Raw genomic sequence first — 22,987 nt, forward strand, 5'->3', positions numbered from 1 at the left:
TCATCTCTCACTGTCATATTTTTTTCAAGAGAAAAGGTAATTATTTTTTCTCTCATTTCTCATTTCTCTTATTTATTTCTTGAAGCAAAGAAAAGTAATTATCTTTTATCTTACTTGGTAATGAAATATTAATTTAATAGTTAACATTATTTCTTTTATCTCATGAGCCTTTGGTATATTCATTTTTTTATGAATATAAAAGAAAAATAATGTATTATGTGTTTTTCATAACCGATTTTTATTTGTGACTTAACTATACTATATTTTTCCTTTAATATTTACGCTTCTCAAATTTTTTAGTAATGTATGATAAATTATTTTTAATATTATTTTAAAAAATAGGTATATTGATGAAGAATTAAAGAATAAATTCATTATTCAAAAGTGATAAAAGTGAAGCTATTGGTGACGATGGAAACAAGATAGATTATATTTTTCACATTATACTAAAGATCAAATTATTCAGTTAGAAGAACCAATCTTTAAAACATTATACTAATGATCCAACAATCTAATGATTAAAGAATTATATTATTTTGGCCCCTCCAAAATTTGTGAGTAAGATCTGCCACTGGCTTCATCATTGAGTTATGGTAACTCAATCAGGAAATCAACTAAGAACTAACCCTCATGGATCCTTGGTTCTAGAATATAAACTCGAATTCAGATAACTCGACTGATCGTTGTCATTTGTTCTACAAGAACCGATTTTTGCAATATTTGGTTGATAGGGTAGTCCATTTGGACTACTAGATTATAGCTCTGAAAGTAATGCTTAAGACACCGTATTGAGAATGCTAAAGCTAAAACTAACTTTTCCACAATTTGATATATCTCCTTCACTAGCAATAGGGTTGGGCTTGTAAAATACACAAGTTGTTGCTTTCGGCCCTACTCCTACACCATAACCGAACTAATAACAATGGGTGCCACTACTAAATATAGTACGAGAACTACATTTACACGAGGACTAGCTAGTATTGGTAAGGAAACAATATTATTCTCTATATTTTGAAACATAGCTTCACACTCCTAGTTGTAATGAAATTGTCGAGCTCCCTTCAATAGTTTGAAGAAGGGTTTAGCTTTGTCAACCAACCTCTAGGTAAGAATCTAGAGAGTGTCACTACCTTTTCATTCAGCCTTTGAACCTCTTTAAGACACTGAGGACTCCTTGTAGACAGGACGGCTTCACACTTGTCGTGATTTGCCTCTATTCCTCTTTGCATAATCATGAAACCAAGAAACTTCCCAACTTTAACCCCAAAAAAGCATTTTTCTAGGTTAAGATGCATATGGTGTAACCAAATTGTATCGAAAATCGTCTCTAAATCGACAAGATGATCCTTTATGTTGGCCAATTTAACGACTATGTCATCTACATATACCTTCATCTTCTTGACAATCATATCTTTGAATTATTTGTCCATCAGCCTTTGATATGTTGCCTTTGCATTCTTAAGGTCAATAGGCATGACCTTATAATAATAAATGGATATGTCTGTCATGAATGTTGTCTTTTATTCGTTTGGGGGTACATCTTGATCTGATTATATATGGAATAAGCATCCAAGAAACTCAATATCTCAAACCTAGCGATGTTATCAACCAATCAGTCTATACTTGACAATGAATAGGTATCCTTTGGACATGCCTTGTTTTAGATCGGTATAATCAGTACACATCCACCATTTTTCATTAGCTTTCCCCACCATAACCACATTGGCAAGCTAGGTTGTGTAGACCACTTCACAAATAAAGCCTATCTTTAAAAGCTTTTCCACTTCTTGCTCAACTATTGTACGTCTCTCTTCACTGAGCTTCTGCTTTCATTGTTCAATGGATCTAGCCTCCTGGTGAAAGGCGATTCAATGACACATAAACTTAAGATCTATGTCGGGCATGTTAGTTGGACACTATACAAACAAATCGACATTTCTTTTCAAAGACTCCTCTAGCATTGATTTTAGGCATAAAGTCATGCTGAAATCTTGATTAGAGAAGCAGATTGTTGGCACTAACGAAGGAGGAAATTGACTCATTAGTTGCTTCAACAATACCTTCTACATGTCGAGTTGGTACTTCTTCCTCTCGTGAACCCACCAACTATTGTACTGATACTCCCCCGAGCACCTGCATGGTTTTGTTGGGGTGCGCTTTGCTAAGGGTCATCTTGCTGAGGTCCGCCTTGTTGCTTTTGTTGAAGTAAAGCTTTTCCTAATGTCCTCACCCTTGTTGGCCTCCACAGTGCTCACGACCTCAACCTTTTCTCCCACTACGTCCTCTAGCTTGTCCATTTTGTGCACTATAGACAAAGCAAGAGAGGGCACCTAATTGGATTAGCTCTGTTAGTAGATTTATGCTTGAGAGTTCTACTTTCTGAATTGGGTGTAGGAAGAGTGATACACTGTGAGCTTTGGGTATTCTTTAGAGCACTACTTGAGATGGCTGAACCAAGCAAATATGTTCAACCTGCCATTCCAAAGTTTGATGGTCACTATGACCATTGGGCAAAATGAATGGAGAATTTCCTGCATTGTAAGGAGTATTGGAATTTAGTGGAAAATGGTATTGATGTTGTCCCAGACAAGGCAAGAGCATCAGAAGCAGAACTCAAACAATTGGAAGAACAACAGCTCAAAGATTTGAAGGTGAAAAATTATGTCTATCAAGCAATTGACAGTGAAATTTTGGATACAATTTTGAATGATGAAACGTCTAAAAATATATGGGTTTCAATGAAATAGAAATTTCAAGGGTCCACAAGGGTGAAACGTGCGCAATTGCAAGCTTTACGCAAGGAATTTGAGACATTGCAAATGAAGGAAGATGAAACGGTAAATTCTTACTTTTGTCGCACTATAAAGATAGCCAAAAGTATGAAAGCAGTAGGAGAGAGTATGCAAGAAAGTGTCATAATCGCTAAAATTTTGCGATTTATGACAGCAAAATTCATACTCAGTGCAAAGTAGTGTATTAGTGCATGAGTAGAGAATGACATACTCAGTGGAAGAAGAGCAGGTTATGCAAACTGTGGTTGATGACAAGAATGGAAGAGGAAGAGGAAGAGGAGCCTTCCAAGGTAGAGGAAGGGGGAGGCAAAATACCACAAGGACGAAGTCGAATGTTTCAAATGCCATAAACTTGGACATTTTCAATATGAATGTCGTATGTGGGACAAAAAAAAGGAAATTATGCAGAAATGGAGGAAGAACATGAGGAAGAGATTTCACTAATGGCTCTCGAAGAAAGCAAAGAAGGAAAGAAGAATGAGTGGTTCTTAGAATCAGGGTGCAGAAACCACATGAGTGGCAACAAACGGTGGTTTTCGGAATTATATGAGAATTTTATAGGTAAAGTAAAGCTGGGAAATGATACTCATATAATTGTAATAGGGAAAGGAAGTATTCAGATGAAGGTGAATGGATTGACTCATATTGTCAAACATGTGTACTATGTTCTTGAATTGAAAAATAACATATTGAGTATAGGACAGCTTCAGGAAAAGGGATTGAGTATTAAAATTCAGAACCATACTTGCACTATTACGCACCCTGAGAAAGGAGTAATATGTAAAGTTCAAATGAATGCTAGGAGGATGTTTATGCTGACAGCAGCCATGGGAACAGATATATGTCTCTAGATGAATACAGAAAACAACTCTCAACTCTGGCACAACAGGATCGGACACCTAAGCTATGATGGCTTAAACACCCTTGCCTCTAAACAAATGGTGACAGGTTTGCCTAGAATTACAACCCTTCAAAATATTTGCACACAATGTCTGGTAGGAAAACAACACAAGAACACTATGTCCAAGAAAGGCGTATGGAAAGCATCCAAAAGTTTGCAGCTTATTCATGCAGATTTATGCGGGCCAATCAAACCAACATCAAGCAATAATAAGAGATATTTTCTAAGTTTTATTGATGATCTATAAAAAAAACTTGGATATATTTCTTAAGTGAGAAGTTTGAAACATTTTCTTTGTTCAAAAGCTTCAAGGCGTTAGTTGAAAAGGAGGTTGGAGAAAGTATTATTTGTTTAAGAACAGATAGAGGAAGAGAATTTTCTATAAAAGAATTTGAACATTTCTATAGAAATCAAGGAATAAGACGACAATTGATTGATGCCTATACTCCGCAGCAGCACGGAGTCGCTGAGAGAAAGAATAGAACCATCATGAATATGGTTCGCTTTATGCTGATCGGAAGACAGGTTCCAAAAATCTTTTAGCTAGAAGTAACAAAGTGGTGTGTACACATTCTGCATAGAATCCCTACATCAGTTGTCCAAGATAAGACCCTAGAAGAAGCATAGAGTGGAATAAAACCATCTGTTGATTATTTTCGCATGTTCGGTTGTCTAGCTCATGTCCACACACTAGATCAGCGGCGGGTTAAGCTTGATGACAATAGCAGACTGTGTGTTTTATTTGGAGTCAGTGATGAATCCAAGGCATACAGACTTTTTGATGCAATCAACAAGAAAATAATAATCAGGAAGGATGTTATATTCGAAGAAAATAAAAGCTGGGGTAGGAGCATAATGGAGCAGAAAATCACCAAGAAACTGCTGAAAGAGAAGAAGATGACAGTGATACACAATCTGAATCAGATAACGAGGAACAGAAACTATAATCACAAACTTTGGAAGCAACTACCAGAAATGAATCTCACACTCAAACATATGAGGCCCCAACTGAAAGGAGGGCAAGAAGAAATAGGAGAAAACCTGTATAGATGGCAGACTATGAAGAAGGGGAAAGTATATATGATGACAACAATACTAGTGTCATGCTAGTAGTAGAAGTGGCGAGAAGCAATGGTAAAAGAGATGGAGGCTATAGAGAAAAGCCAACTTAGGAATTAACTCATGCTCCCCAAGAAGTGAAGCTGATTGGAGTGAAGTAGATGATAGAGGTCGTACCCCACTAAATTAAAATAGATTAAATGCGATATATGAAAGTTGAACCAAGTCGTCTCCCAACGACCAATATTTTCGTCCAAAGCCTTAATTTCCAGATGAACATAACAATACAACATAGGATGGGGGGTTTGGCTGATTTACGGATGTAACACACAATTGAAAACTTAAATGCAGATGTGTAAAAACAGCATTGATTCCTTGCTTCAAATGAACATCCACCAATCACGGATTACAAATCAAAATGGTTATGTTAACTCTTATGAGCCCCAAATTAATTACTAAGCGCAAATTAACTCAAACTCAAGTGCAATTAAGCAATGCACGCATTCATCAATCTGCTACAGTTCACTAAGCATGAACACACAATGATTCCACTCTATAATTTAAGCAAAAATAGAATGGTTTCTTCATTAAACCCAAATGCAAATTCAGAATGGAGAGATTAACAAAACTTCACCGAACAAAACACTAATCTCAAGGTTTCAATTCATTATCTGCAAAGAATCAACACGTAAACTTAGCTCCTCATGGAATTCGAATTAGGGTTCAACATAAATTGTGATTCAACCATCCAAATGGGTGCAAATTGATGCAGAAAACCTAAATTGGCGCAGGAATCGAAAATGTGCAAGGAGAGAAAGGGGCAAGAACGAAAATAGCTAACAAAAATGAAAATGCTTCAATATAAATGTTACCCAAGGTGTACAAAATGTGAATACAAGCAATAGGTGTTGTCCATGACTCGTAAAAAATGAGTAGAAAACGTGAAAAATCAGCTTGTGCCTCCATGGGTCACCTTCCAAAGCTTAAAAACATCAAAAATGGAGGTTAGAGAAGAGTGGAGAAGAAGAAGTGCGGCTGGTGCATGGGTCAAGACCTAAATCTCGTGGTCCAATCAACTCTGCCACCACTATTTACAAAATTGCCACTACTGGGTGCAAAATTGCCTCAAATTTGGCCCATTCACTTAGATGGCATGGAAATTATGTGGAAATGATGTGGTAACTCTCTTCAACTGAATATTAATGTCCAAGCTCCAAAATTGCTTCACCCAAATACCTAAAAATAATTAAAAACAAAAATTAGGTCAAAAATGTGAAATTAACCCAAATTCGGAATAGTGACCCAATAAAGCCCAACAGATGAAAACATATTAAAGATAAACAATTAAGCACTGATCAACTATCAAATGGGTACACAAAGGCTAGTGGAATGGAGGAAAATAATGAATCATCAGTGGATTTACAAAACCAAGCTCAAGGAGGACGATGAGGTTGACAAATTTAAAGAAAAGTTAGTAGCAAAAGGCTATGCACAACACTATGGAGTGGATTACACGGAAGTGATTACACCAAATTAGACATTTTTCGCATAATTCTATCCATGGTTGCACAGAATGGTTGGTTCATTTTTCAACTTGATGTGAAAAGCACATTCCTCCATGGAGAGTTGAAGGAGGAAATATATGTTTAACAACCAGCTGGATTCATAGAAAAAGGGCAGGAAGAAAAGGTGTACAAATTGAAGAAGGCACTCTATGGGCTCAAACAAGAACCCAAAGCATGGTACAACAAAATAGAAGCATATTTCTTACAGAATGGCTTTGAAAGATGTTTTTGTGAACATACTTTGTTCATAAAGTCAACAAAGGAAGGTAAAATTCTTATTGTAAGCCTATATGTGGATGATTTAATTTACACTGGAAATGATAGAGGCATGGGTAATGAGTTTAAGGATTCTATGATGTTAATGTTTGATATAACTGACTTGGGGAAGATGAGGTATTTTCTGGGAATTGAAGTTTTGTAGAGTACACATGGTATCTTTATATGTCAACGAAAATATGCCTAGGAAGTATTGGCTCGGTTTAATCTGATGGAGTGCAATGTAGTAAAGAACCCTATAGTTCCAGGAACCAAGTTATCCAGCACTGATACAGGAATTAAGTCAGACGACACACTCTTCAAACAAGTAGTTAGAAGTCTTATGTATCTGACTGCAACCAGACCTGACCTGATGTATGTGGTTAGTCTAATTAGCATATTCATGGCTAGTCCTTCGGAGACTCATTGGAATGTTATCAAACGAATACTACGGTATCTAAAGGGAATTACTAAGCTTGGAATATTCTATAAGAAAGAAGAAGATATAAAACTAGTGGCTTATACAGATAGTGATTATGCAGGGGATATAGACAATAGGAAGAGCACATCAGGATTTGTATTCTCCTTGTGCACTGGTGCAGTTTCATGGTCATCCAAGAAGCATCCAATAGTGGTGTTATCCACTATAAAGTCATAATACATAGTTGCAACTTCATGTGCATGTCAATGCATATGGATCATGAGAAATTTGGAGACCATTGGTTTTATAGAACAAAAACACATTCCAATTTTGTGTGACAGTAATTCAGCCATTAAGTTATCTGAAAATCTAGTATTTTCTTGAGATAAGCAAACATATTGGTGTTAGATTTCATTTCTTAAGAGATCTTGTCAGAGAAGTAAAAATCAAGTTAAGCCAACACCCAAAATCAAATAGCTCACATAATGACTAAGCCACTCAAACTAAAGCAATTTGTGAAGATCAGGAGTATGTTGGGCATGATTGAAGCATTAAAAGTAAACTAAAGCCTTTAAGCCTTTAGTTTAAGGGAGGGATTGTTAATAGATTTATGATTCTGATTTATTTAATTTGTGTTAGAATAAACTAACGATCTTATGTTGACCAATACTTTAGGGATTGAGAGAGCTAAATATTAGCTACCTGATTTATTAGAAAAATAGCCCATGACTTGCGACAGTGTGAGGTAACAGTTTTTCTTTTGCAAATCTATTTAATAATGTAATCTTCTAAGATGAATAACAAAAATTCGAGATTACAAATTCAGAAAGCATTCTTACCGTTTTTGTGTTCATAAGCTCTTCAATTAGGTTTTTCCCTTTTATGCATTCTTTAGTAGAACAAACCATGGTTTCAATAATAGTTACATCTCTTGTGTTATGATATCACTTGTTCGAGGAGTCGAGTAGGGACATGCAAAGTAGATCAACTCCAAATGGCATGCCTCCTATAATATAACTTCTTTAGTAGTGTTCAGCGAGCTATAGGTGTCATATCTACTCGTAGGTTAATTCTTAAAAGATCAGTTATCCAAGGGATGGCCCTTTGATTTAGGAGGTCTTGTTGAGGGTCTCGCTGTTTTGTTGTGATTTTCTTCTATGCATGTTGCCTAGCTGATTGTATCTTGAGCTTGTCCATGTTCTAAGGTAGCTCGTTGATAAGGGAGTCTAGGAATGGGCATGGACGTAATATACAAATAAGGGCATGCTCGGGTAATGTCGTCAAGTTCTACCGATGAGTGGTACGAAAAAGGATTTGTTGGGTATATACCCTAGAATGCTCCTGGGTTGGAGGTGCTTTTCGCCTCGACATGTGTTGAGTACCTTTGTCTTCATCCTATGGTGCAACACGAGATTCATGATCATTTATCCTTTGTAAGTCGCGATGTTCACAACTACACATTATTCAAACTCTTGTGCGGGTGGCCTCTGTTGGATCTTGGGTTAAGTGCCGACTTTCAGTAATTTTTCTCATCTTTTAGGAATATCAGAATATATAATGAATGAGTTTTGTTATCATGAATAAAATATGTTTATACTTAGCGATGGCAAATAAACCCGTCCCCGTGGGTATTGCCCGAACTCGTCCCCGGTTTGACGGGGAATCCCCGCATTGACTGGGTATAGGTATGGGTATGGGGAATCCCCAACTTTTTTAATTGGGTATGGGAATGGGTATGGGTATGTACATATCCCCGTCATAATACCCGTCCCCGTTTAAATTATTAAAATATTCATAATTAATTAATTAATTAACTAACTAACTAACTAACTAACTATATATATATATATATATATATATATATATATATATATAATTTTTTATTTCTTCTAATTATTTAGTTTGTCATGAAACTTATTCGCATCTCAATTATATTTTTTATCTTATCATAACATTTATGTAATTATGTTAAAAAGATGTATGTCAATTAAAATGTTTTTATGTCTCACATTTGAATATTTCTATTATTTTTTAATATTTTTATTTATTATATATTTTCCTTTCACATAAGAATGTTTAATACTCTCAATTTAAGTATTTAATAGCACAAACATTTCGTTTACTAAGTAATATAAAAAAAAAATTACTTATTATTATTAGTTTTGGTTTCATTTGAATAACTCTTTTGTTTCGCTAAAACAATTTTTGTTATTTATCAACCATTTAGTATATATGTTGATATTTGAAAATTTTTCTTAGATTTCTAAGATATTTTTCAACTTATCATACCCTTAATTATACATTATTTTCCTTTGTGCGATTTCTTTCAATAGTCTCTCAAATTGTTTATAAACATTTGTTAATTTTTTAATATTTTTATTTGTTGTTTATCTAATTATTTTTTATTTTCTAACTCATTATCAATCATACTATAATTTTTTTCACTATAATTGTATAAATAACTTTTATTTACTACAATATAAAAATTTAATGTAATTGTCATGAATATTTTTTTATTACCATCCAACATAATTGAAGTTCAAAAGATACAATATCTATGTTAAAATTGTATTATTATGATTATTATTTGTTCTTCGTATCATTTTGATCAAGTAATGTATTATAACTTTTATTAGTGTATAAAAAAGAGATTCATTAGAATTTAAAAGATTGAAGTAAACAAACATTTAAAATATATTTTTAATTTGAATATTTATTTTCCTTTTATATTTTTTAAAAGTTATTTTTAAATTTTATCAACTATGTTTCATTAATGTTTGCAAATTTAATAAATGCGTTGGTTTTCATGAAATTTTATTTAGTATTATAATCTAAAATGTAAATAACTATAATTTATTTTAAACTTTTATTATGACTATTATTTGTTCTTTGTATCATTTTGATCAAATGATGTATTATAACTTTTATTAGAGTATAAAAAAGAGATTCATTAGAATTTAAAAGATTGAAGTAAAAAAACATTTAAAATATATTTTAATTTAATGTTTGTTTTCCTTTTATATTTTTTAAAATATATTTTTAAATTTTATCAACTAGGTTTCATTAATGTTTGTAAATTTAATAAATGTGTTGGTTCTCATGAAATTTTATTTGGTATTATAATCTAAAATATAAACAATTATAATTTATTTTAAACTTTTATTATGATTATTATTTGTTCTTTGCATTATTTGATCAAATGATGTATTATGACTTCTATTAGTATATAAAAAAGAGATTCATTAGAATTTAAAATATTGAAGTAAACAAACATTTAAAATATATTTTAATTTGAATATTTGTTTTCCTTTTATATTTTTTAAAAAATATTTTTAAATTTTATTAACTATGTTTCATTAATATTTACAAATTTAATAATTGTTTTGGTTCTCATGAAATTTTATCTTGTATTATAATTTAAAATATAAACAATTATAATTTATTTTAAAGTATTTGATATCGAAGAAACAATCATCCTTCTAATATTGAATATTTGATAATATTATGTTTTCTTTACCATAATTTTTTATTATTTTATAAAAATTAATTAAAATTAATATTAAAGTAGTAAGAGAATGGGTATGGGTACGAGATTATATCCGTTACCCGGTGGAAATGGGACAAAAGTTTGATATCCGTTGGGTTTGGGTATAAAGATGAAGATGAATTTTTTTTACAGAAATGAGTATGGGATAACGAAACTCGTGCCCACCCCATTACCATTCCTATTTATATTACATAAAATGTCACATGAATCGTATTATTTAGATCCTTAGAGACCAAGCCTATTTAGGTTCTAACAAATGATATCATTATGTTATAATAATGAGTCGATTAGATATAATAAACAAATTACTTACAAAAATAAATAAAATTTATCTACAATAAAATTATAAATTTTTTATTATTTTTTGTTATCGTAAAAAAAATAAAAACACATGTATTTTCACTGGCCATTATAAATAAATTCTCTTCTTTGGTATACACATTTTGTTTTTAATTTTTTAAATTAAAATAATTGTTTTATCAATTTTATCATTTAAATTACAATTTGACCATTTTTTTAGACTAAAATAACTATTTAAAATAAAAAGAATTATTTACAAAAATAAATAAAAATTATCTACAACAAAATTATAAAATTTATTTATAATTAATTTTACAAATATATTTATAATTTAACTACTTTTTATTATCATACAAAAATAAATATACATATGTTTTTAGTCATTTCTAATAATTCTGATAAAAATGTTTGGATAAATTCAATCAACTAATTTATTATTTCTTGAACAAATTTGTCTAGAATTTTAATGAAACACATTGAATCCAAGAGGCCAATTCATCGGTCTATGTTAAAAAGTGTTAAAAAGGGACAGGTCAAGTTAATGATTTCAATTCGTCAAATCCTATTTGACTAAGGCCAATTCATCGGTCTATATTAAAAAGGGACAGGTCGAGTTAATGATTTTAATTCGACAATCCTATTTCGCTAAGACGGACCAGGCCCCAAAAGGACCAAACTGATCCTTTTGACACCCCTATATTTGCCCAGTAAAAACGTTCGCTTAGGATAACTCCTGAACTAATTTATCAACTTCTCAAAGACTAATATGACCCACGTGAGAAAATAAAAGATGTAATAATTGTGCAATCTCGTGATTCACGTGACTAAAAAAGAGGCCTTCATAACATGATCCCCCGAGGAAGCCATAGTTTGATATCTGGTGAAAGGTGTGACGCAGGAATAGATATTTCTTTTACATTCTTAGACACAACATAGTGAATATTTCTTTATCTACTCTCCATTCCAAGACACTTATATTTTTACTATAGAAAGTTAGTTTAGAATTGCTTTCCCAAAATTCTTGTCTCCATCAAAACCCATTAAGAAACTAAATTACTTTTTCATAAAAAAAAAGCGCTGAATAATAAGAAAATTTTATTTTGAATTTTAATGTTTTATTAATATTTTCTCCTATAACATTTATTTATTTATTTTTCCTGTCTTTGCCAAACATCCAAACAAGCGGAGACAATTTCTCCTATAACATTTATTTATTTATTTTTCCTTGTCTTTGCCAAACATCCAAACAAGCGGAGACAATTTCTCCTATATATTTATCTTTCATCTTTGTCAAACTACACAATATTCTATTCTATTTTCCTTCTAATTACATTTCCTTCCTACTTTAATTCGAGTATAGCATTAGTATAAACTTACAAGGAAAGGACTGAAAATAGTCCAATCTCAGCAACACAAGCCATTATTGACCTCAATTATCATCAACTTGGTTTGATGATCTTCCAATACATATCTCATGTCTTTCTTCTCTCAACAGTGAGAAAGCAGATTAGATTTCAGAAATGCAATTCTACATTTTGAAACAAAAGACTTTTCTATGAATTGAGGACATTGAAACTAACCTGAGCGGAATGGCATTTGTATCCGTCTTCATACAATTTCTTGTCAACCTCAGGAACCTGAAGAAGCTTCATCAGAATTCATCATAATCAGTTTCACTTCCAACTTCATATTCATCTTCACTTCCAACTTCATATTCACCTTCGCTTCCAACATCATACTCACCTTCACTTCCAACTTCAGAATGTTCTTCTGAGTTTAATGCAAATCTCATTTCTTGGCTAACTAACTCGGCAAGATCCTTTCTATTGCAAATTTTATAGGCATCTATAATAGCCTTGTACAAAGACTCACTTGACTCAATCTCTCCATATTCTAATTGGCTATATACGCGTTTCACACCTTCAACCATGCCAGCTTTTCCATAGCAACCAACCAGATATATATACGTTGCAAGGTCAGGTCCCACATGCTTATCCCGCATTTTCATATATATATTCAAGGCCTTGTTGATATCTCCAGCTGAACCATATGCATAGATTGCCACATTATAGGCAGAGGAGTCAAGTTCAACCTCAGATTCAATGAATGCTCGAGCAGATTCAAGTGCCAAAGTATGCATACCAACCAAAGAGTACAAAGCAGTGAAGGTTGCTTGCCGAGCATAAGGTTTACCCTCCTGGTAAGATGACTCTAACTGTGCCACTGCTTCATTGGGAATCCCTCCCTTCTTTAATATAGTGAACAAAACTTTAAAAGTTCCATCATTTGGCAAAAGCTTCTGAGATATCATCTCATGCACTAACTTACCACATTCATAGAATTGCCCATTGGCGGCATAACACACCAGTACCTTATTATATGAAACACAATCTTTCAGTAGACCCGACAGTTTCATCTCCTCTGCAATCTCGATGGCTTTGTCCATCATGCCCACAGCCTTATAAAGATACATGATTGTTGCATAGGAAACTGCATCAGCCCGACCCATTTCTCTCAAATTTTCAAAAGCCAACTTGGCTTCAGAAACCAAGCCAAGATCCGCAAAGAGGCCGATCATACTATTACATGCAACTAAATCAAGACCCCCTTCCATGTTCTTCATCCGTTCATAGATGGCTTTTGCTCCTTCCAAATTTCCAACCTTACAATACGCTTTCAGTAAGGATGTTAACACAACTAAATTAGCTGAAAACCCGGATTCTTCCATCATGTAGAAGTATTTAAGTGCCTCTTCAAGACTACCATGTTCTGCATATCCATTTATTAAAGAGCCATACACTACCTCATTTGGTTTCACTCCAACTCTTACCATTTCCCCGTACACACTCACGGCATCAGAAAGCTGACCAAGGCGAGCATAACAACCAATAATAGCAGAAAAAGTTTGGCAAGGTGGCTTAAACCCCAATTCCTGCATTTCATCCATAAGTTCTATTGCTTGGTCCACTAAATCACCACCAGACAACATTTGAATAAGGGAATTGTACGTGCTTTCATTAGGCCAAGTCCCGTGATTTTTCATTCCCTTAAAGAGAGACACAGCCTTGTCATAAAGTCCAGCTTTGCCATACGCTTTGATCATGACATTGCACTCTAAAACATCCTTTTTCCGCACTGCCAAGTCCCTTCCTCCATAAAACAAATTCTCTGCTTCCTCACAGAGTCCTCTCTCAGCAAAAACATCCATAACCGCCGCCCGAATTTTCAAGGACATCTCCCTATTTATATGAAACTTCTTCAGAAGCTGATACACTTTATCAATATCCCCCTCACAAACATACATCTCCACAACTCCCGGAAGTGAATGCTCATCAACACCCACAAAATCCCTCTCCATTTCATCAATCAAATCTTCCACATCCTGAACCATATTCTTTTTGCATAACACACCAAGAAGAGCTCGGTAAGTCACCTCATCAGGACACAAACCAGACTCCCTGACTCTCCTATAACAAGAAACCGCAGCATCGACATTCCCAGCCTCAGCATACAAAGACAAAAAAATATTATAAGTCTTGGTATCGGGCGCCACTCCTTTCTCCTCCATCATCCCAAGCAAAGCCTCCGCCTCCACCAAATCACCACGACTCCCGCAAATAAAAATCATGGTATTAAAAGTCCACACATCCATGGCTACACCCTCCTTCAACATTTCTTCAAAAACCTCGGCTGCATCGCTTAACCGCCCCGCCTTACCATACAAATCTATCAACACATTATAGGTAGTAGAGAGACGCGGCTTCTGTGGCACATTGGGCAAATTTGAATGTGCCAAATCAGATGATGCAGAAACTCTTCCACCAATCTTAAACAACTCAGTGGAGAGAAACTGCTTGAAACTAATTGACATTGATGCAGACCCATTAGTACTTCTACCACTACCATTACCACCAAAAGAACTCTCTAAATCCAAATCAAGATCATCCAACTCAACCCTCCCATCACACCACCCCTTGTAAAACCTATGAGCCCTATCAAACTCCCCCACATCCTTCAACACCTTAACAGCAGTGCACATAGTAACCTCATCAGGGAAAAAGCCTCTCACCCGCATGTGCCTAATCCACAAAAGCGCTTCTTGGACCAGACCCGCTTTCCCATACACATCAACGAGCATGCTGTAGGTGTTGTTGGTGGGCAAGACGCCATTTTTAGCCATGTCTTGCCAGCAGAGGCGGAGCTGGTCCCACTGCTGAGCCCTGCCGAGGGCTCTGAGAACCACGTTGTAGTGAATGGCGTTGTGGGTGTACCACGTTTGGGACCTGAACCAGTCGAAGGCCCTCGCCACGCGCTGCCACGAGGCAGACAGTTCACTGAGGATGACGGTGATTTCTTTGGGGGAGAGGGACGGGGCGTCCGGAAGGGAGTCAAGTGCGAGGGCCACATCAGCGGCAGCGTTGAGGGATCGGAGAAGGGAGGGCAAAGCGCCGCCGTGTGGTTTTTTCTTTTTCTTTTTTCTGTTTGAGGGGATGGGGATGGTGTTGGAGTGGAGGGTGCAGAGAGGTGGAGAGACGCGTGTCGGAGGGTGGAGAGGGGAGAAAGGGAGGGAGATGAGCTTGGGGAAGAGGGTGGTGGTGGATGATGAAGGGGAAGAAGAGGAGGAAGAGAAGGAAGAAGAGGAGGGTTTAAGGGAGAATGAAGCTGTGGACATGGTTGTAGTTGAGGGAAAGAGAATTGAGGTTTAGGGGAACGGTACCAACAAAAAAATCTCAATGATTTGCTTTCATTAAATGGTCTGCAATTAGGGTTACAGTCCAAGTTTCCCTCCTTTGATATCCCCTTTAACATTTTGATTGGTTTAAATATTATTTTAGTTCTAATTTTTGTTATTATTTTCGAGTTAATTTTATTTAATTTATTTTTTTAATGTTATTTAAATAATTAATAAACAATGAATTATAGTATGACGAATTTTTTCTTTCAAAATTAAATATATTTTTAGTATCTAATTTTGATACGAATATATTTTAATTTTAAATTTTAAAAATAATGAATATAGTACCTTTTATTTAAATAATTTAAAATTTTGTATGTATCAAAGACATTTTTTATTGGATATCGAAATGGAAACGTGTTAAACTTTGTAAATAACTCGAATACTAGTATAAAATGTGTAAACAATTCAAATAGTAAACTGAGATATGTTTTAACACATAAAAAAAACATAATTTGATTAAAATGATTATATCTACTTATTAAATATTGTTTGTTTAGAGTTACAATTGGTATAAAATTAGAACGAAACTTCTTAGGATAGTGGACTTATACCATTGGTTTAAAATTGTAAGAGGTTAAAAATCACATATAAATGTCATACAACATTATATTAATCAGTTATATTACTTTATTTAATTTATACCATCTTAAAAATTTAAAGCAATGGTATTATTCCGAACATAAAAAATTTTAATTTTAATTTTAAGTCAACTCTAATTCTAAATTAAAAATATTTAATAAAAATGTGAATTTTATTAAAAATATCATAAAATGTATATTTTATGTAAAATTTTAATACGTCTCAATTTGAGAGGGACAAGATTGCTTAATTTAAAAAAAAATGGGACTGAATTGAAAAAAAAATTACAATATCAGGACCAAATTGAATATGAAAAATTGGTTCTAATGAGTGGCACTAACCCTAACACTTTTCACAATATTAGCTTGACATGCAAACATTTTTCAAATAAGAAAATAAAAATAAAAATAAAAGCCAATAAAACCCATGAAATGACATGTGGTAGTCAAAGTTCATCGTCCGTTAGTCATTTAAATGATGTTAGCAAAAAAAGACATAGTTGAACAAAATAAATTAATATTGTGACTAAATTGAAAAAAATATATTATGACCAAATTGAAAAAATTGAATAAAAATTGGAACCAAAACAATATTTAAGTCTTTATTTTTTTACTACTTCTTTTAGGGGGAAATTATTTATGAAGTCAATTATATATAAATCAATGATAATTCCGAAACATATTTGAAATATCAAATAAATTTAACAAAATTTGAATAATAAAGTAAATTAATGCATTTCAAGAAGTAAGATACTAAATTAGTTCAAAATTTAAAAAATGATAAATTTTAATTTTCTCTAAAATTGAAGGGATAAAAATATATTTAATCCTATAAATTATGAGTAAACAATTTATTCGCTAAAATTACAATAATTTATGGCATTTGTTTAGAAATTAATAAAATTATTTTAAAATATTTCATTATCAATCTATTAGCCATTGAAATTATAGTTTAAAATTGATTTTTGAAATAATTACTATGTTAAAAATGGTTCGTAAGAGTGTTCAGTCGGCCAATTTATTGTTGGCATGATGGAGGCAGTGAGTAACAAATCTGTTTGGATCAGCAAATTTGCTCTAATTTGTGAGAATGGAATCTGAGGTGAAAGAGAATATTTTGATCTTCACATTATAAGAAGATTAGCACGGATTTATTGTAGATAACATAAAATTACAAATTTGCCCTGCTTTTTTTTAATCATTGTTCAAAGCTTCCATGCATACAAAGGATGTGACGTCGTGCTACTTGACTTTTCAAGTAAAAATAATATTACACAAATACAAATAATTTAATAATAAAAAAATTAATAATTAATGATATTATTAATTTCTTCATAATATATATATTTATATATAATATAAATAATAAAATAAAATAAATAGTTAAATTTTTTTTTTATATACTATTATGCAAAATTGAAAATGGTCCTTGTGAAAAATCTTAAACAATTTAGATCTTCATTTTTTTAAGTAATTGTCAATATTCTATTTCATCAGACAGATAAAATGTGAAAAAAGTGGAGAGATAAAATAAAATTAAAAAATAATAATAATAATATTAATAATAAAATAACAAAGTTAAAAAAAATAAAACATATATAATTGTAAAATAATAATAATAATAAATAATTTAATTTTGAATGTTTCCACTTCTTTTACTTTCTTTCTCTTATTTCTTTCTCTATTATCTTTCTCTATTAGTGAGTGGGTAGGCCATTTATTTTGTTTTTAATCCCTTATTTATAGTTTGCACCCCTTGTTAACCAATTGAGCTCAATAAGTCATTGTTCTTTCTTTTTTCACACCACCATTTCCTTATATACCACCTATAAAATGAAAATAAAATATAAAATAATAAAAATAAAAGTTAGTTCATAATGAGAAGCGGGAGCAGTTATTTTGGGTTGTTTATTCAATTTGTTAACTGCCATTTAAGTGAAAAAAGGAATCACATTTATATCGAGAGAAACTGCCATTACTATGACATCCCATTTAATAGAAATTTTTTAATAAATAAAACATCACATAAATATAATATAATAGAGCAAAAGACAGGAAAGTATACTAGAAATAAATCATTACAATCATCCAAAATATATTATAATCAACAGAAGTATCATGGACGTAAAACAACTCAAGAGAAACACCATTAAAGACATAAAAATTTGTGTAAAAGATTGCTCAACAAAGCATAATAGACATAAATAATTCCTCAAAAGATTATCAAAAGAGCAAGATTCAACATGCCTAATCTAAATGGCAACATCTCCACCATCTTGACGATCATCAGGAGCTCCTTCATCTGCTCACACCAAGATTGGTGATCATTGCAAAAAGAAAACATCACAAGAGAACAGAGCACAAAAAGGAGAACGGTAAGCTAGTGAAAATATTTTATAACAGATAGACAACCAAGTTATTAAGCACAACACGTGATACCAAACCATAACAGACTCTCTAACTCGATTATCCAGATACATGTAATGAAATCAGATTTATAGGAAACTTGCACTTGTGGTAGCATCTACTATTCTACAGAGTCATTACCAATGAGTTTCACCCACTAGTGCAAAAACACCTTTTTATACCGGGTAAAAAAGACTTTTTATACCAGTTCTAAAATTGGTATAAATGTAGACGGTATAGAAAGTTGCACCTTTCTATGCTGCTTCCATGATCGGTATAAAAAATCAATTTTTTATACCGTCACTAGAATCGGTATAGAAAGTCTAATTGGGATGGGAAAATTTTGTAATAAAAAGTGATTTACTACACTGGTTATGGTTACAATTAGTATAAAAAGTTTCGCCTTTTATACTGATTGTGCCCTTAACCAGTATAAAAAGTGATTTTGTTTTTTGAAAATTTCATTTATGTTTCCTACCGCACACAAAATCTATATATAATTCTTCAAAACATCCGACAACAAATTTCATTCAATCTAATATTTACATGAAATACAATCTAATGTTTATATAACTCCAAACCAAATGACTATACATCTAATATTCACATAAAAACTCATAAAATACCTAACATCATCTTTTATAAACAATTGAAAGAAACGAATCACTCTACTCATGAACATCCTTCAAGAATCTTTACTCCATTGGAGACGCGTCATTGAAAATCTACACTTAGTCAACATATTACCATATAAATTGTACAAATTGGATTAAGTTCACTATTATTTATCTCTGGGTTTGAATTAAAATCAAGATTCTGATATGGTAATTGATATCGGTTAGATGAGGCTTATAATTGACCACCGAATGCTAAATAATTGACACTAAGACCAATTGTGGTGATTCACAGATGTTAATAGTCAAGAAATGAAATAAAAAATTAAAAGATGAAAATTTAGTTCATTAATCTCTTCTAGAAGAATGGACTAGTACCAAAAAAAAATATGTGGTTACATTAATAGTAGGCTTTTGATGTGCATAGGCCTTGCAATTAGAAAGTTTCCTAGATGGTGAACGACTTTCCTTGCTGCAAGGATTTCATCAAGTCACAAACTTTAATCCATTAGCCCAAACAAATTGTCAAACAACTTAAAAATTTTTCTTAGATAAGAGGATGGAACCAAAAAGTCATACATAAAGGTACCAAGAAGTTTGAAAGAGTTTCAATTGGCTTGAAAAGCATCACACTATACCAATATAGTCTCCCATAGCCTTATTATATTCATGAACTAAGAACACCTTTGTATTAATTCATAATATACTTAAAAGATTTCATATCAGATAGTAGAAAGAAATTAATTGTTTAGAAACATGTTATGTCTTTAATTTAATCTCTTAAATTGTGCTTATAGGATAAAATCATAATGAAACACTAAATATGTAAAGACAATAACATGCGAGTAATTGTAATAACCATTTTATGTGTAATATGAATTATGTGTACTTCGCCTTGAAGCACTAAGGTTTCCTGAAGTTCACTACTTTTGGCTTGTAGAGATAATGATTCTAGTTAATTTTTTTACCCTACGTTGGCTTGGGTGTTAACTTTAGTTGGTTCGTTTAAGAAATAAATATACAAAATTTTTGAAAAAGGTTACTATAATTATTATTTTTTGAGATTTAGAAAAACGTACACTTCCAGTTTCTTGAACAATAAGTTAAAAAGATTTTCTTTTGAAGATTCTGATTCTTTTTTAAATCTTTTGTAAGTAATTCCATAAATGGAGAAGCGTAACTACATTTCCTAAAAAAATGGCTTTTGAGTAATATAATCTTAAACAAATTGGGTCTTAATTAAAAAAAAAATTGAATTTGAATTGTTAACCCATGGCATTGAAACAATCATATTTCCTGCACAAATGATAACAAATTCAAAGTACTAACCTGTGTGTCCGATAGCCCGTTCAGATTCATAGGTTTCATGATCATTTCCACCCTGCACAACAAAAATAAAATAATTATAGGACATTAACCAATACTTCTGCCTAATTACCCTAACAATGCTTTAGAGCCAAAAATCTAGTAGTGAAAACAAGTGAAGGTTCACCCTGAACAAGGTGTTATAATAAGAGAAGTCTATCAATAAATATAAAAACTAAGCATTAATTTTGCTGAATAGTTTGAAATATTCAAAATGTAGAAAAGGACTCACGTAACTATGTTAGTAATTATATTGCCAATAACTCGCTTACTACAAAATTTTTTGAATCCAACTCATCTTACTATATATTGATTTTAACTATGCATTTTAACATCAACTATTAAAAAGAGAAACATACATGTACTTAGTACATCCATTTAAAAAAATATTTAATTGAGACCATAAAAAGAACTAAATTTTGCACAACAATTACCATAAACTGTATTTGGATTCATCAGTTAACCAGCATACCCAATAAATTAAGCTAAAATGAACAACTCTAACATTTTGTTATTACCTTTGGAGATTGAGCTTCAATAAGAGCTTGGAAATGCTCTAACTCTTTATTGTCTAGAAGAAATGTAGCTTATAAGATATTATACCAACAAGAGACAACTTTTTGTGAACATGATGTATAATTTGACACTTACATGTATTTCTGGTTCTTGAAACTCATAAACTCTGATAGCCATCAATTTTAGACATATTCCCTTTATCAAGACCTTTGTTTTCTCCATCAAGTCTGACACAATAACTAGGACATAACACCACATCCATCCATATCTTTGTGCTTCCCAAACAACTGGAACACGAAGTCATCTCCCATATACACTATGATCTAAAAAGAACCAAGACAACCACAAATTTGTCAAACAACCTAATATAAAAAGTGAAGAACGAAATTTCAATGAACTAAAAACAGTAAAGAACTATATAGAAGATTTTCATACCCTCCTCTAGTTTTTCTTCTTGATACAAAGCATTTCCCCTACGAAAATAAAGTGTTATAAGCATCTTACTAAGTCCACAATCCAATCATGTTTTTCTTCTTTGTTTAAGAGAAATACATCAAAATTAAGGGATAGTAAAAGGTCTATAAGAGATAACCTACTAGCCTAATGATTAACGAAAATAAATCCAGTACTTTAACTTGCATTGCCAGAGGACTGAATAAGTCACCTAAATTACCTTAGAATTACTAGATAAAACATATAGAAGTTAGTACAAATGTCATGCCAATTCTAGAACTAGCATAAATTACAAAATAAAGTAGCAATATGAATATAAAAGAAATACATATGCACAAGGATTCCACCATTAAGCATCATTCATGTTAGCCATTACGATGGAAGCCAAAACATGTGAAAAGAAAGATATGAATTGAGTTAGAACTATGAAAAGGGAAATATGAAGTGGTCTTCTTCAATGAAAAGAACATGACCAGAACGAAAACGAATTTGAATTGAGTGTAGGAACGAAAACAAATTTGAATTGAATGTAGGAACCAAAACAAAAGCACCCAAAGTAGTAAAACATTGAATTCAAAATTCTCACGAAGAACAATTAACGAAATTAACTAAGATGAGCTTTCGCCATCACCGTCAGAGCCATAGCAGCCTCTGCCGAGCTCCAACGCCTCTTGCGCCACCACTTGTGCGTGGCCGGCAATGCCACTGGAATCTACTCCTCATCTCCTTCGTATCTCACTTCGTCTTCCTCCTCACCTTCTTCGTTTGACTCGAACGACATGTTTTGTTGACTAGTCATTGCAGTAGCTCCCAATGAACCCTAGGTCATTTCAATGAATTGCCTTGCAATGTCAAATTGGCAAACCCTTGCCATGGAATCGATGAGGAGGTGTATGAAATGTGGATTGGTAAGGGTTTTTGCGTAGTGGAAGGAGAGGACTATCTTTGAGTGGTGTGTTAGGTGGATAAGAGTTTGAAAGCGGAAGTCGTGACGGAAATGATAGACCGTTAAAAGATTCTATACCTGTTATGGGTCCAATAGGTGTAGAAATTCTTCTATCATAATAAAAAAATGCAATGGATCTCGTTCTATACCTATTTTTAGTCCCAACACATGTAAAAGAACTTTTATTTTTTACAAAAATGTGATTTTTTCCTCTTTTATACATGGTGGATTTAAACAGATATAATATATAGATATAAAAAGTTAATTTTGCACTAGTGACCCTATCATAGACAATGATAGTCCAGGATCATCTAAGACCATTATTCTACCAGAGACTTGGACCTCATACTACTCTCACCACATGAACCAATCTACTTTATGTGAGTTTGACTAATCCATTAGAGTGTTAGAATGTAACCTTACTTGAATCCTTAAGTCATTACATACAATAATTTATCACCAAAGGAATTTCTCCATGAAATCCTCACATAATCCACATATTATATATGAATAATTACCATTTCAAATTTG

General features: G+C 32.6%; 1 protein-coding gene, 1 long non-coding RNA gene and 1 pseudogene across 3 annotated transcripts; 1 reads left to right on the forward strand and 2 right to left on the reverse strand.

The window, feature by feature from the left end:
* Window positions 1-6,804: 6,804 nt before the first annotated feature.
* Window positions 6,805-7,230, forward strand: LOC114187766 (secreted RxLR effector protein 161 pseudogene; annotated as a pseudogene).
* Window positions 7,231-12,420: 5,190 nt separating this feature from the next.
* Window positions 12,421-15,580, reverse strand: LOC114185195 (Pentatricopeptide repeat (PPR) superfamily protein). The gene has a single exon (XM_028072782.2). The coding sequence runs from the start codon at window positions 15,510-15,512 to the stop codon at window positions 12,492-12,494; it is 3,021 nt and encodes a 1,006-aa protein (XP_027928583.1). The 5' UTR covers window positions 15,513-15,580; the 3' UTR covers window positions 12,421-12,491.
* Window positions 15,581-18,218: 2,638 nt separating this feature from the next.
* Window positions 18,219-22,532, reverse strand: LOC146888675 (uncharacterized). 2 transcript variants are annotated; one of them, XR_014996519.1, is made up of 5 exons: window positions 21,493-22,532; window positions 21,193-21,380; window positions 21,060-21,112; window positions 20,506-20,557; window positions 18,219-18,458 (listed from the first exon to the last, which is right to left on the reverse strand). It is a non-coding gene; the product is annotated as an uncharacterized LOC146888675 (long non-coding RNA). The 2 variants fall into 2 exon arrangements; XR_014996515.1 differs by lacking the exon at window positions 21,060-21,112 and having other exon boundaries at window positions 21,493-22,526.
* Between the last annotated feature and the right edge of the window lie 455 nt (window positions 22,533-22,987).

Source organism: Vigna unguiculata, chromosome 1 (genome assembly GCF_037176805.1).
Source record: "Vigna unguiculata cultivar grain cowpea cultivar isolate G323 ecotype 2 chromosome 1, ASM3717680v1, whole genome shotgun sequence".
In the NCBI taxonomy this organism is placed as follows: Eukaryota; Viridiplantae; Streptophyta; class Magnoliopsida; order Fabales; family Fabaceae; genus Vigna; species Vigna unguiculata.